The sequence below is a fragment of the Populus euphratica genome, unplaced genomic scaffold (genome assembly GCF_000495115.2).
Source record: "Populus euphratica unplaced genomic scaffold, PopEup_1.0 scaffold28.1, whole genome shotgun sequence".
NCBI classification, from domain to species: domain Eukaryota; kingdom Viridiplantae; phylum Streptophyta; class Magnoliopsida; order Malpighiales; family Salicaceae; genus Populus; species Populus euphratica.
Window position 1 is genome coordinate 1,783,581 of NW_011499862.1, and position 16,063 is coordinate 1,799,643.

General features: G+C 33.1%; 4 protein-coding genes across 4 annotated transcripts; 3 read left to right on the forward strand and 1 right to left on the reverse strand.

Annotated features, from left to right (window-relative positions):
• Positions 1 to 389: 389 nt before the first annotated feature.
• Positions 390 to 2,125, forward strand: LOC105125187 (galactinol synthase 2-like). The gene is made up of 4 exons (XM_011025524.1): positions 390 to 897; positions 1,044 to 1,364; positions 1,451 to 1,585; positions 1,697 to 2,125. Exons 1-4 carry the CDS (start codon positions 565 to 567, stop codon positions 1,916 to 1,918), a joined length of 1,011 nt encoding a protein of 336 aa, XP_011023826.1. The 5' UTR covers positions 390 to 564; the 3' UTR covers positions 1,919 to 2,125.
• A 3,527-nt stretch (positions 2,126 to 5,652) lies between these two features.
• Positions 5,653 to 7,455, forward strand: LOC105125188 (galactinol synthase 2-like). Its single transcript, XM_011025526.1, has 4 exons — positions 5,653 to 6,148; positions 6,277 to 6,597; positions 6,688 to 6,822; positions 6,929 to 7,455. The coding sequence occupies exons 1-4, from the start codon at positions 5,816 to 5,818 to the stop codon at positions 7,142 to 7,144; spliced, it is 1,005 nt and encodes a 334-aa protein (XP_011023828.1). The 5' UTR covers positions 5,653 to 5,815; the 3' UTR covers positions 7,145 to 7,455.
• A 5,218-nt stretch (positions 7,456 to 12,673) lies between these two features.
• On the forward strand, positions 12,674 to 13,213 carry LOC105125254 (uncharacterized). Its single transcript, XM_011025620.1, has one exon. It carries the CDS (start codon positions 12,674 to 12,676, stop codon positions 13,211 to 13,213), a length of 540 nt encoding a protein of 179 aa, XP_011023922.1.
• Positions 13,214 to 14,227: 1,014 nt separating this feature from the next.
• On the reverse strand, positions 14,228 to 15,560 carry LOC105125190 (probable xyloglucan endotransglucosylase/hydrolase protein 23). The gene is made up of 3 exons (XM_011025531.1): positions 15,191 to 15,560; positions 14,907 to 15,100; positions 14,228 to 14,801 (listed from the first exon to the last, which is right to left on the reverse strand). The coding sequence occupies exons 1-3, from the start codon at positions 15,536 to 15,538 to the stop codon at positions 14,390 to 14,392; spliced, it is 954 nt and encodes a 317-aa protein (XP_011023833.1). The 5' UTR covers positions 15,539 to 15,560; the 3' UTR covers positions 14,228 to 14,389.
• Between the last annotated feature and the right edge of the window lie 503 nt (positions 15,561 to 16,063).

The following is a 16,063-nucleotide window of genomic DNA, read 5'->3' on the forward strand; positions in this document are numbered from 1 at the left end:
TTTGTGTGGTGGGGTATAATTTAATTATATATAAAATTTAATTATAAAAATTATTATTTTTATTTTTTAATATTTTTAATGAATTCCACGTCCAAAACTCAACCTCCACCTCTTAAACAAACACATAAAGTACTTTTTCTGCGAAGTATATAGTATAATTTCTTACAGCCATGAGGTAATTATCTATTTTTTTAATAAATAAAAATTCATTATCTTATTGAAAGGCAAGAGATGTACTTGTCAATGTGGGCTCTCCTATATTTTATAGTATAATCAATTTATTCAATTACAATTATATCTGTGACTTGCCTTGAGATATTTAGAGCAACCATGTCCATCACTTACCTTAAGATATTTAAAATTTAACATGGCCTTCGATCCCTATATATTCACCACCTCCCCGTCCATACAACTTCACTCATAACCAAAACCTTCGAAGAGCAAAGCAGCATACTTCTCTGCAACCTTAAATTCTCACTCTTTTTTCTCTTAGCAAACAAATTTGTTTCAAAACCCTTTTGATTTCTCTAACCAAAAGACTCATTCTTTGATACCTTTGATACCATGGCTCCTCGTATTACAACTACCCTTGCTAACAGCACCAACTCTCTAGTCAAGCAAGCTAGCTTGTCGAGCTGTGCATATGTTACCTTTTTGGCTGGTGATGGAGACTATTGGAAGGGTGTTGTGGGGTTAGCCAAGGGGTTGAGGAAGGCCAAGAGCAAGTATCCTTTAGTGGTGGCTATCTTGCCTGATGTTCCCGAGGAGCATCGGATGATACTTGTCTCTCAAGGGTGTATAGTGAGGGAGATTGAGCCTGTTCATCCACCGGAGAACCAGACTCGGTTTGCTATGCCTTATTATGTCATCAACTACTCCAAACTTCGCATCTGGGAGGTCTGTATGCATGTCTTAGACTTACTTGCTAGTTGTACTTTGTGTTTCTCTTGATGAAAAAACTGAGGATCACTGTCAATTTCTCTTTTGCTTATTTTTAGTCTTCATATATATATAGCTCATAACCTTTTCGTCTTTGATTACAGTTTGTGGAGTATAGCAAGATGATATATCTGGACGGGGACATCCAAGTATTTGACAACATAGACCACCTGTTTGACATGCCTGATGGTTACTTCTACGCTGTGATGGACTGTTTCTGTGAGAAAACATGGAGCAACAGCCCTCAGTACAAGATTGGTTACTGCCAACAGTGTCCTGATAAGGTCCATTGGCCTGCTGAGATGGGTCCTAAGCCCCCTCTCTATTTCAATGCTGGCATGTTTGTTTATGAGCCCAACTTGTCCACTTATCATGATCTGTTGGAGACCGTCAAAGTGACCTCCCCCACCCTCTTTGCTGAGCAAGTAAATATCATCTTTGCTTTGTTATCTTGTCAAGGACTTCTTAGCTGGAAACTTTGATGTTTAATTTATTTATTCATTCTTGGCAGGACTTCTTGAACATGTTTTTCAGGGATGTTTACAAGCCAATTCCTTCGGATTACAACCTTGTACTGGCCATGTTATGGCGCCATCCCGAGAACATTAACCTTGACAAAGTGAAAGTTGTCCACTATTGCGCTGCTGTGAGTATTCGCCAAGCTCATATAAAACCATTTTTACATATTTAACAATAATCTTGTCCTTCTGGACATTTAAGTTCTGCAATTCTAATAATGTTGTGCATTGGTTTACAGGGGTCTAAGCCATGGAGGTTCACAGGAAAAGAAGAGAACATGGACAGAGAAGACATCAAGATGCTGGTCAACAAATGGTGGGACATTTACCACGACGAATCATTGGACTACAAGAATACTGTTGCTGCTGCTGCTTCTTCTGGAGCTGCACTGCATCCATTCTTGGCGGCTCTCTCTGAGGCTGGTTTTGCCCACTATGTTCCCGCCCCATCCGCCGCTTAGTGCTTTGTAAATTGTGGAGCTACTAGTTTCAATTAGTCCAACTGTAGAGGAAAAACAAACTTTTCTTTCAGCTCTTTTTGGTGGTTAACATCCCCTGTATTATTCACTGGGTTCGGATATTGCTCTTTTGAATTTTCTAGGAAGTTTACGAGGACCTTGTATCCATCCTTTAGTAAATAATATGAACAAGTATCTTCTTTGTATACACATTTCTTTATCTTTTCTTATGTTGTATTGAAGAAGCAATGGGACTTGCTCTTTAACTTCTGCCATTTTCCTTTCATATCATTCCATCTCCAACCCTGAATTCTTCATTTCATTCTAGTCTTAAGAGATAGGACCTTGTGAATGGTGAATCTTCTGATTTGAAGATGGTGTTCGGGCCTGTGAAATGGCCTGTACTGGAATACATAAAAGTTTAAAAATAATTTTCTGAAATCCAACTTTTCATGAAAGAATCGGTGCCTTAGTGTCTTAAAATATCCGAATCAAGCAGCAGCTGATCCCCTCGGAAACATGCTTGAAGGTGTGCATGAGTGCTGTTGCATGGATGCTCTCTGAAAATCCTGAGAAGAATACGTTTCGAGGTCCAAACCACCTAGAGATGCAACAGCCTCGAACAAAGACTTGCATGAGCGAGCAAGCAAGCAAATGTAGGATAATTGACTTTTGCCCTTTCCTCTAGACTCTGGGACAGTGGATGGATCAACCACTAAATCGATCTCCAAGACATATAATTGGCTTGCCGATTAAAATCAGGACCTGTTTTTCTTCCTTTTCTTTTATTTTTATCAACGACTTCATCTGTTCTCAGCCACTGAGTTCAAAACTTAAGATTAGGTTTTTACTTGATTTTCTTTTTTAAATTTTGGCAGGGATGACGACTAATTGAATTGGACAAGAGGTCTACATTTTGTTATTTTAACTTTAGCTTTCGTTGAAAAGTCTTTGTACTATAAATCCTGGAGCCTTCCTTGCATTCAAAAGAAAGAGTCGCCATACATTTATTTATTTTTAAATTATTTTAATGCGTTTATATTAAAAATAAATTTTAAAAAATAATAATAGATATAATCTCAAATTAAGAAAACCCTAAAAAAAAATATAATGGTATATTCCAATAACTCAAATCTAGTCAAACCGACAATCTTAATTAGCGGAAATCAAGCCCGTGATTTTCTTGATTGAAGATCGAGAATTAATGGTGCTCCCAAATAAAACGTAAACAAATATTATCGAAACTGGAGGTCGGTTATCCTGATGTCCCACATTTCACCAACTAACATAACCAGAAAGTTCGTCATAATAAATAAAAGGCCCCCATCTGCTCCCGATGAAGATAGGCGTGTTTTACTGCCACGTGGAGTTTGTGGGTCCTTCCTGCATTCACTTCCAGGTATGCTCTTGGTTGGAAACCACACGCTTATAGGAATATGCCAAGTGTAGAATCCTGGATTGCTGTCTTTAGCCGCGGTGGGCTTCCGTGTGGTGTTTATAGGCTTATAGCTGTGTGGCTAATATCTTCTCACTATTTGATGGGGGAAAAACAAAGGATTCTTGTTTTTTTCCATCTCAAAAATTATTTGGATGTACTTTTATGTAAAATATTTTAAAATTAAATTTTAGCCTTATAAAACACATAAAAAAAATTCTAAGACTCACTATTTGATGGGGGAAAAACAAAGGGATTCTTGTTTTTTATCATCTAAAAAATTATTGGGATGTACTTTTGATGTAAAATATTTTAAAATTAAATTTTAGTCTCATAAAACACATAAAAAAATTCTAAAAATATGAAATTAACTAAAAAAAATCTTTCCAAACTCATATATATTTTTCTAGGTATTTTCAAATTAAATAAAAACACAATTTAAATTTTCATCATCATATAAAATCATTTAATATAAAATAGATTGTTTTGATTGCAGAAATTATTGCTTACAATAATTTTTTATTTTTGTATCAGAATTTTTCATAAAAAGAATAAAAAATTAAAATATATGATGTAAAATTAAAATATAACTTTCTAATATTAAAAAAATGATCACCTAATAACTTAAAAAGATAAGAAATTAAAATGAATGTTTTAATTAAATTTCAATCCATCTCTATTTTATTTAAGTTTTTCATTTTAATCTTTGATCTTTCAATCCAACCTTCACTCATAGAAAAAAAAAATATAATTGAATACTAATTTGATCTAAAAATATTTAAATTGTATAAAATAAAAATTCATAGATCAAATTATTTTTTTTAAAAAATCATTAATCTAATTCTCATGCTACGTGAAATAGTAAACAATATTTGTGATATGGTAAAAGGAGGAGCTCTTAGTGTGTGTGTATCTATATTTTTTTATATAAAATATTTTAAAATTATTGTCAAATTAAATTTTAGCCTCATAAAACAAAAAAAATAAATCTAAAAACCTGAAACCAACTAAAAGAATTTTTTTTCCAAGCTCACATATGTTATTCTAGATATTTTTAAATTAAATAAAAACACAATTTAAATATTTATTATTATATGAAATTATTTGATACAAAATAGATTCTTTTGATGGCGGAATCTTTCGCACAATACAAAGCACTACCACTAGCATAATGGTATATTCCAAGAACCTTGACCAGCAGTGATCAAGTCCATGGCTTCCTTGATTCAAGATCGAAACTTAATATTGCTACCAAATAAAGTCAAGAAATATTATCCAAACTCCAAACTCAGGGTCCCACATTTCGACCAACTAACATAACTAGAAAGTAGGTCCCCATTAACTACCCATAAAGATAGGGGCGTTCGTGCCTGCCACGTGGAGTTTGTGGGTCCTACCAGACCCCCTCCTCCATTCACCACCTGCCATATTCTTGGTTGTATATATATATATATATATATATTGTCTCATATAATAAGGTAATAAAAACAAGATGGAAGGGTATTTTTCTGTTTAAGGAGTGAGATTCTATCCGAGATAGTAAAATAATTCAACTATTTTTACTAAAATCATGTTATTTTTTGAAATTCAAAATTTAAAATGACTGGATTGAGACTTATAGCTATGATTTTAAGAGATCGAAACAATCTTAATCAATGGAAAGAGATTAATAGTTATTTAATTTCGTGTTATTACCATCTCATTATATTCTTCATTTAAGGAGTTAATCTCTCCTTATTTAACTCTCATATATATATATATATATATATATATATATATTCTTCTCGATTTCTTTTTCTTTGATAGCTGCTCCCTTTGAGGCAAATATTAACCTCAAGATTGGGAAAAAATCTCAGCAAAATCTCGTGCAATAAAATGAATATTTTGGTTAATGAAGAAAAAGGAAATAATATTTAATGGGCTTATCTTGCACCGACAAATTCCTTGATTCTCTCGTTCGTATCTTCGGGATTTTATCCTAAACCTCGGATAGTTTACAAATGGACACAAATGATTCGCCATGTTTTTTTAATTAAGATATAAAGAAAGATTCAATATTGAAACAAATAAAAATAAATTCAATATCTTATCTAAAAGCAAGAAATGGACTCACCAAATTAACGTGGACTCTCTTAAATTTTATACTATATGCTTCTCCAACCCCATAAAGATTATTAATAATTATATATTCATTTTATTAATTTACCTACCTTTCAAAAGCGCTTTTAAAACAGACTCATACTGTATCTTTCACCTTCCTTTCAGACTAAATGCACGCTCGAATTTCCCTATATATTCCAGCACTCCCAGCAGAACAACTTCACTCATATCCAAAACTTTCAAAGATTTATAAGCAATATAGTTTTCTACAGCCTTAAATCTTCGCTCTTTTCTCTTAGTAATCAAACGATTCGTTTCGAAGACCCTTTTGTAGTTCATCTCATTTTCTTGATAAATTTGATACCATGGCTCCTGATATCACTACTACTCTCGCTAACAACGCCACCACTCTTGTGAAGCAAGCTAGCATATCAAGTTGTGCTTATGTTACGTTTTTGGCTGGTGATGGAGACTACTGGAAGGGTGTTGTGGGGTTAGCCAAGGGGCTAAGGAAGGCCGAAAGTAGGTATCCACTTGTGGTGGCTATCTTGCCTGATGTTCCCGAGGAGCATCGCAGGATTCTTGTTTCTCAAGGGTGCATAGTGAGGGAGATTGAGCCTGTTCATCCACCGGAGAACCAGACTCAGTTTGCTATGGCTTACTATGTCATCAACTACTCCAAGCTTCGTATCTGGGAGGTCTGTATGCATGTCTTAGATGTGCTTTGTATTTCTTTTGATGAAAAACTGAGGATTAGTGCAAGGAATTTGCTTAGTTTTAGTCTTCATGTATGTGTAGCTCATAAACTTTTCGTCTTTGATTACAGTTTGTGGAGTATAGCAAGATGATATATCTGGACGGGGACATCAAAGTATTTGACAGCATAGACCACCTGTTTGACATGCCTGATGGTTTCTTCTATGCTGTGATGGACTGCTTCTGTGAGAAAACATGGAGCAACAGCCCCCAGAACAAGATTGTTTACTGCCAACAGTGTCCTGATAAGGTCCAGTGGCCTGCCGAGATGGGTCCTAAGCCCCCTCTCTACTTCAATGCTGGCATGTTTGTTTATGAGCCCAATCTGTCCACATATCATGATCTCTTGGAGGCCCTCAAAATCACCCCTCCCACCCTCTTTGCTGAGCAGGTAAATTTCATCTCTACTTTGTTATCTTGTTAAGAACTTCTTGGCAGGAAAATTTGATTATTTATTTATTTATTTTTTTTTTCCTGGCAGGACTTCTTGAACATGTTTTTCAGGGATGTTTACAAGCCAATTCCTTCGGCTTACAACCTTGAACTGGCCCTGTTATGGCGCCATCCCGAGAACATTAACCTTGACAAAGTGAAAGTTGTCCATTATTGTGCTGCTGTAAGTATTTATCCTGCTCTTAATTATATAATAATTTTATTTAATTCTTACTTTAATCATGTCCTGGTGTATATTCTAATGGCGTTACACATATATTTGTATGCAGGGGTCTAAACCGTGGCGGTACACAGGAAAAGAAGAAAACATGGACAGGGAAGACATCAAGATGCTGGTCCAGAAATGGTGGGACATTTACAATGACGAGTCCTTGGATCACAAGAACACCGTGGTTGCTTCCTCTGGATCTGAACTGCAACCAATCTTGGAGGCTCTATATGAGGCAGGTGTTGATCTCCACTTCACCGCCCCCCCCGCTGCTTAAAGCTTATGGATTGTGTGGAGCTCGCTATTAGTAGTAATTATTAGTCCATAGTTTGCTTGCTTGACGAACATTATTTATCTGTGGGGAGCTTTTATCCCTCGTCTAGTAATATAAGAACATGTTTTTCGGTGTATACATGCTCCATTATTAAAAAAGGAGCCTATTAGCAACTAACTAGTTTGTTGCAGATAAAATTAAATCTGCTGCTGATAAAACTCAGCAATGGAATTAGCCTTCTGCAACATCATAGGCCATTAAGTGCTAATTGCTACAAGTGTAACGGGATCTATGTTTATGAACTGCATGGTTCCTGAAAAGCCTACTGTTATTTCTATGAAATTTGCCGATAACAAGGAAACACTGTCTTCTGCAGATGTTCATCAATCAACATTCGTCCAGATTTCCGTATCCCTGCAATTAATTACGTGAAAGCAGTATATAAAATTGTTTTAACTAATGAGCTAAACCGAATTATTTGTTGCCTGATTTCTAAATAATTAATATGGCAGGCTGCCTGCCTAGCTGTACATTCTTATTGGGGAATAAAGATTCTGAAAACTAAATATTTTTCTTGTCTGCATTAATATTTTCTTAATGAAAAAAATATCAAACATAGAACACCATAGAGTTTTAATTTTCCTCTTGGTGTCCTATGATTGCTTACGGGCTTAATCAAAGTCAAGTGATTTCTTCAGTTATTGCACAAATTTGCATGCCCATTATTGCCAGTACAACAATGGGATGATTATTTAAATTTCCAAAAAGGTATTTGAACTTGTCTAGAATACAAAAGAAAATGATGAAGGAAATGCTTGACATATCTGGAAATGGAAAGCTCAATGAGTCCCTTTACCTGTCGTGAATTTCTGTCAGCATAATACTGATGCATTCTTTTTTCTTTTTAAAGCAATGCAAACATGTAAAATGGATTTGATAATGGAATTTTTTCACATTAAGGAATTATAGAATAGTTAGAAGTTAGATAATCCAGTTCTAATGAAGTGATTATGACAAAGAATGACCATGATGAATTTGTTTGCAGAAACTAGGGTGTTGAAGATTATGACAAAGAATGACCGTGATGAATTTGTTTGCAGAAACTAGGGTGTCGAAGGTATCATGGATAAGTGGCGGGATAACTTGCACTGCCTTCACCACTATAACACATGCAGAGAATTACAAAGCGATAACAATGTAGTCGGCTTTGCAGAAATTTGAGAGTTCTATGGAGTATCTTCTTTAAATAAATTATATTAATGAACTAGAATATATGCTTTGATGAAAACAGAAATCTAGGCCCAATAAAAGTTCTGATCGAGTTAACTAGAATAATGATTTAAAATGATAATAATATGAGATTTTATTGTTGGATAAAGATCAAATCGTTACAAGAAATTATTTAGCTTTATCGCACCTAATATCACGACAATCTAGAATTTTTTTTCATAGAAAAAATATATTTTTGGCATTTTATTTTTTGATGGGAAATAATCTTGTTTAAGGAGTCGCCATCTAGTATTATAGTTATTAGGAACTCTAACTGGTCAACAAAAATTATATTATATGAGATTCATTATATAAAAAGAAAGATATTATCACCCCCTAAACATCCTATTTATGACAAATTGCATTGATGATTTTGTTTTAAATTACTAAAAGTTTGTCGGATTATGCTATGATAGTTTGCTTGTAATATTCTTAACTTTGACATCAATGAATATTCAACTACATATACTTCCAACTCTAGCATTGGTAAATATTATATAGCTAAAAAAATAAAATAAATTTAAATCAGTATTTTTATTCTTGACTCTAGCGTCAATGAATAAACCAATAAAATAAATTTATGTTTAATGTATGCATATAATTTTTATATTTTATATTTTTATTTTTTGCCTTAAAAAAAACTAGATTTGCATTTCACAGTAAAAAATTCACAAATTAATTATACAGCGAAATACCTAAAAAATACAAAGAACCTACAAATAAATTCACGAGGACCTAAAATATTTTTGGATTTTTTTTCATATATAAAAAAGGCTTGTTTGACTATATATATATATATATATATATATATAAGAACTAAAATAAAGGCCGGACCTAGCCTGGTCACTGGTTCAAACCAGTGACTCAGCTAGTCATTGTGCATGCATGCATGAATTATTCACGCATGCTTTGCGTAGTGACAAGACAATTATATTTCTAAAGGCAGGGAAAACAAAAGCTTACCTGTGTAGCTGGGAACGAAGTCGAAGATGATGGTATATTGGATGATGCTCTCCCTATTTCTCTTTTCGTCTGTTTTCTCTCTGATTGTTCTTTTTTATGGCTCTGTTTCCTTTGTTCGTATTCTCTGGTTTCTCCTTTTTTATTCTAGTTTCCTTGTTTTCTCTTTATCTCTTTGTATAATCTCTATCTATCCTTCTACTTGCCCCTTTTGTTTTTTTTTTTTTGGTTTTGTTCATGCTCTCCCCTTTGTTTGTCTCTTGCACCCCTATTCACTCGTTATTGGTTGCTGGAGATTATGAAGATGATGGTCAATATTGGTTCTCATCTCTGCGTTTTTGTTCATTGGTGTTGTTCTCTGGATTTTCATCTACTTTGCTTCTGATTTTATATTTTGTTGCTCCTATTCTTGAGATGAAGGAATGTAGACAATGGTTATGCCAGTTGTCAATCGTCTTTGGTTCTAAGCTGTTCTTTTTTCACGGGGACGAAGACAATGGTAGGGCTAATCCTCGTCTATATGTCACCCCTTTGCCTCTCTCTCTCTTCTCTGTGTATTTTTTTATCCATTTTTCTCATTTATTTTTCTTTCGGTCTTCTCTTTTTTTCTTTGTCTTCATCTGCGTGTCCTCCTGCTTGTCCTCCTTTTTTGTTTGTTCTTTCTCTCGCTTTTATAAAGCCAGAGAATATGGTAATGATCTTGGAAGTGAGCTATGTTCATTCACACGTGCTTGAGAAAAATACAAATTAGGGACTTGGTCTACATCGTGTCCCACGATCTGCAGTTACAAATTTCCTGCTGAACCGGTCTCTCTTGGGCGAGGAAGAAGGTGGAGAATAGTGGATTAAGAAACAATGATGTTTATATCTAGAAATGAATATTTTTAACTTGGCCTCTGAACTTCTGTCATTGAAAAATTGGGTCCTTGATTTCATTAATTAAACAATTTCAAGTTCAATTAAGTCCTTAAACTTTCAATTTATGTTGTCTTGGTTAAAATTTTAATTTATTCCTCATTTTTATTACTATATATTTTTTTTGTTGTTTTTTCTTTTTTCTTTTTATATAAATTAAATAGAAGTAAAAAAATTGGGTTATGACAAGATATTTTTTTTATAATGAAAATCCATTTCATTGGTTATCAAATTATTGGATCTCCTAAAATTAAGCTTAAAAGTTACCTTCTAGACCAATTTTGTTATTTTTCCTTGATTATCTCAAATTTCTTGTTTATTTTTGGATTTCTTGTTATTTTACTTTTATGTTTGGGGATTTTGATTTTGTTTCTTAATCTAGGTTAGTTTTGTGACCTGTAAAATACATCGTAAACCTTTTTGGGAGACAAACTTGGTCTATTACAACTCAAATCCTAGGTTAATGACTAGAAATACAGGAGCAATGCCTTGAGTACACCACACCTATATTAAATCTCATAACATATATATCATAAAATAAATTTTATAAAATTATTTAGCATTTTATAAACTTTCAATGTATCCTTCAAAACAAACAAATCATAATCCATAATATTTATTATAATATATCTAACCAAATTACTTCAAATAAAAAAATGTTATGGTGGAGCATTTAAGATATTAAATCAAAACTAAAATAAAAATCTCGAGGAAAAAAGAAAGGCATACTGATAAAAAACGAAGTTAGAATGATCAACAAAGTCAACTTGCTAATCAAATCTAAAGACATGAAAATAATATAAAAGTAAAGGAGTGAGTCAATTAATTTAGTGAAAAAATACATGTTAGAGATAAGACAAAACCATAGAATTAGATAACATACAAAGCCCTAAGATTCTAATAACAAATGAAGTTTGTAGCCCCGATCACTATGAAAGGATTAGTCGTCACATATTAATGCATTTCTTACTAGTTAGGTATATAGAATACAATTTATATATAAATTAACTACTTTATGCTAATATAGAGTTCATGACAAGATTCTAATATCAAGACATAACAGATATTCATATATTTATCAAAGCAAATGAATATCATATTGAATAGAATTTAATTCAACTAAATGCGAATGTAAATTCAAGAATTGATGAATACTTAGAAAATAGAGCAATATATGTAAATATTCAAAAAAATAACTAGTTGTGGTTGTCATATAATAAATATACATATCTATTTGTATCACATACATATTAAATATTATCCCATTTACCTGGAAAAACAGAGCAAAAAACAAATATATATAGAACTGGAGACTACTAAGGATCACTAATAGGAACAACACCAGAACTTACAACGAATACATGAAAACACTTAAAAACAGTTTGAAACCAAAATAATAAAAGATTAAAACTTTAAATTTAGAGGCTAAAATGTAAATATAAGGCCGAATTAACTCACCTGATTAATTTTAAACATACCTCAAACTAATTGAACCTAAAAGAATCAACGAAAACTCCACTACTCAGTCAATTAGATGATAAAAATAAAAAAATAAAGTTTTATGAGAGAGTCAAAGATAGTGACATAATATATATATATATATATATATATATATATATATATTATAATTTTAAAGTGAATTTATATCATTTTAAAGTAAAAGATAAGGAAAACATGTTATTTATATATATATATATATATATATATGTGTGTGTGTGTGTGTGTATGTGTTATCTTATCTTATCTTATTTTTATTGGTTTTGTTTCTATCTCGAGATAGTAATTAAATACTATTTTAAATTACAAGAAAAAAAAATAAAATAAATTTATTCATCCAATAAATTATATTAATTTCAAAACAGAAATGACATGTCCTGTTTCTTTTATTTTAAGAAAATAATCTACACTATCTTGAAAAATAATTCAACATAGAGTCACATGAGAATTAAAAAACGGCAATGCTATTCATATGTTGTGTATATAAACATATAACCACATTAATATAATAGATATCCACTAACATCACATAAATAACAATATTACAAACACATTAAAGGGAATATTGCCTTCAATATCTCCATAACCATATATTTGGAATTAAAATCGCTTTCTCTCTCCTTCTTTGTAAGAATATCTTCTTTCTTATAACCATAGATATTATTTATATTTTATAGTTTATGATTTGATTAACCAAGTGTTGGCCAAATAATTTCTCTGACATATGGGGCTTGATCATGCTTTCCTTTTTCCTTTACTTGCAAGATTTTTGAAACTCTTAGATCTTATTTTTCACTATATTAATTTCCCACCATGAGAATTTATATATATGATCATCACAATCTCTTTTATTATATCACATCATTGTATTCTTGTTTTAAAAGCAGAAAGATGGCATTTTCTCAATGTTTCTCCTCTGTTTTTCCCGTTCTAGTCATCTTCCTCTTGACCAACCCTACCTTAAGTGAAGCCCAAAGCACCCAAGATTTAATCGACAGAGTGTGTCGCCAGATGGAGGAGTACGGTTTCTGCAACGAGGCATTCCATGAAAACATGAAAACCCCTGCAACAGACTATGTTGGCCTCACAGCAATAGCAATAGACGTGGCAATAAAAAACGCAAGCAACACCTATGATTATATCGTGCTTCTCGTGAAGAACACAACTAACCCTGAAACGAAGGGTGCTTATATGGCATGTGCGAGTGCTTATGGTACGGTGAAGTCGTCTTTCGAGACTGGCTTGCAGTATTTTAACAGGAAAGATTATGCTGGTATGCTTAAGGTTGAACATGATATACCAAGAACACAAGCCAACTGTGAAGCTCGTTTGAGCACACCGCCAACTCCAAATCCCTTGGCTGATAGGAACAGGCAAATGAGGATTCTGATTAGCATGGCCTTAGTCACTGGGCATGAAATACCGCATTGATGTTGTTGTCATTGCTCTATAATATTGTTCGTTGCATGCTAGCAACTCTTCTCTAGCTCAATCTTACACACAAATCGATCTTATGGGTGTAATTTATCCCAGAAAATAATAAAATTTGAACCTTTCATTCATTCAGCTAATTATAAAGTTGTTTATGTAGTTTCGGATTTTTTTATAAAAAAATAATGTCCAAAACAAGATAGATATAGATTTAGTTAAGAAAAAAAACAGTGAAATGAGGTTGTTCTGGAATTTGATTTAACAACTCATGAACCCAAACCCTTAAAGCTAGGTGGATGTTGTGAAAACTATGCTCTGCATTGTGACAGCCCATCAGTGAATATGATCACAAAATAAGCTTCGATGCTGACTTAATTATTGCTCCAAGCCCATTTTCCTAGCTCACACCAACTCTCTCTCTCTTACCAAACCCCTCATTTTCTCAAGTCATTTGCTTTAGGACAAAAACAATGTTGTTGTTTCTTTGTTTTGATGATTTAAAAATATTTTAAAAAAATTTATTTGTTTTTTAGTATTTTTATATAGTTTTAATGTATTGATATTAAAAATAATTTTTAAAAAATAAAATAAATAAAATATTATTTTAATACATTTCTAATTTTTTTAAAAAAAAACAACTACAATTATATTTTCAAATTCCAAAAAAACCATTACAGTGCTTGATATTTCAATTAAGAAGGTTTCAGGTCTGAAAGTTAAGTTTTTTTGTTTTGGATATTCATGAGGCTATTTTATTTATATAAAGTTTATTTGGTGTTGTGGTAATAATTATTTTTTAAATTTATTTAAAATTATATCAAAATATTATTTTTTAAAAAAATATTTTTAATATTAGAATATTATAATTACTTGAAAACACTACAAAAAATAATTTAAAATTAAAAAATTAATTTTTTTAAAAATGTAAAAGTAAACAAGATCATTGTCCATTGTCCATAGCTAACTACATAGGAGAAAAAAATGTGAAATACAAAGTTTGGGATAATATAATACAACTTGTTTACTTCAACACATATTATTGGAAAACATTTCAATTAAAAAACCGTACATTCACACATACATTGATCTGTAATTTGCACGAGGAAAAAAAAAAAAGAATGAAAGAATTCAAGTACTATAATCTATGTCCTGCTGTGTGACTGTATCTCCTTCCTTTTAAGAAGTGCTGCATTCTGGAGGAAGTCCTTGAGGAAACCTCTTAGCGTCTGTGCAGTAATTGTATATCATGTAGTTTTTTTTTACCCATTCTAGCCTCTCTTGACTTGTTGAACCAAGTTCTTCTGAAAGCCAAGCGTTGGTGTTGGAGGAGGCTGCAGCAGCGGAGGCATTTGTACCACAAGAAGATGCACCATTGGACCAGACACAAGCATCCTTAGCATTGAAGTTCCTATAGGAGGCAGTAAAAGGAGCTTGTGACCAATCAGTCTTCACCAAGCCACCTCTTGTAGCCCAGTCATCTGCATTCCATAAACTAGAGTAAATTCTCATTGGCTGATTCTTTGGGAATGGAACACCTCTTGATTCCATGTTCTTGAATTCTCTAATAGGGGTGCCATCTACAGAGAAACTGGTACAAAAGAGAAGAAAATGTTACAAGAAATCATTAATTTTGATCACTAAATTAGCTTGGTAGCTATGGATTTAGTTATGGGAAGTAGCAGTGCTAGCTTACATGATTCTTTGTGGGTTCCAAAGGATGGAATAGGTATGGAAATCAGTAGTTGGATCAAACCAGAGGTAAAATTGTTGCTCCCTGTTGCCTTTGCCTTGGCTAAACACATTGGTATGGAGAATGTAAGGATCGCCACTCAAGTTCCCCAAGAACTCGAAGTCTATCTCATCCCATGTTGACCCTTTTGATGATAACTGAAAATATAAAAATACAGATTAATACTAAGAGCATATGTTAAACTTTCTTAATCAAAACAGTAATTAATTAATATCAGGAAAACTTACATAATAGGCAGTTACAGTGCCAGCGGAGTTGCCAGGGACAAGCTTGAGATGCATATCAATCTTTCCGAATAAATACTCGTTCTTGGATTGGAACCCTGAGCCAGAAGCTTTGTCAAGATTGAGAGTAAGAAGCTCACCATTGTTGAGTATCTTAGCACGGCCATCTCCCCATGTAATATCAAAGTTTTGGTAGAAGTTACCAAGAGATGACCCCATCAAACAACTGATTGTAAACGAGACCAAGAACAATAACATCGGAACACTTGAAGAAGCAAACAGAAAAGCCATGGATACAATGAAATGCAGTTTAGCAAGTTGTTTGGAAGTGAGGAGATGTGTATTGTGCATGTCTTGGTGGGAATTTATAGTACAAGTCGTGGTAACTGATGAGTTGTGCATTGAAAGGAAGGAAGTGCGTAGGAAGGTTCATTGCAGCTGTGGCCAGTTGGACAAATATAATGAATTGAGTGTGATCAATGACATGCACAGACACAAATTATGATACGCGGTTTTGCATGGGATATTTGATAAAATAAAAAAAAAGATGGAGATTTGGTGACACCAGGTGAGGCCCAGTTTTCTTCCAGCAGCAGTCACCTGGTTGTTGCTTTGTTGGTCCACCACTTCCTATCACCATGCTTTTTTCTTACCTAAACCCACTACCGTCACCATTGAGTCGGTGGTGGTAAGGATTGTGTATGGATTCGTTAGCATCAAAACTGTTACTGTGTACACGTAAATGATATTTATTAAACTAGGATAAACCCAGCAAGTTGACCTTGTAATTCACGGACGCAAGACCTAGCCCAGCTTGAGAGTTCACTCGGTTAAACTTGTTCATTTCAGTTTACCTAGACAAATAAACCCCACACC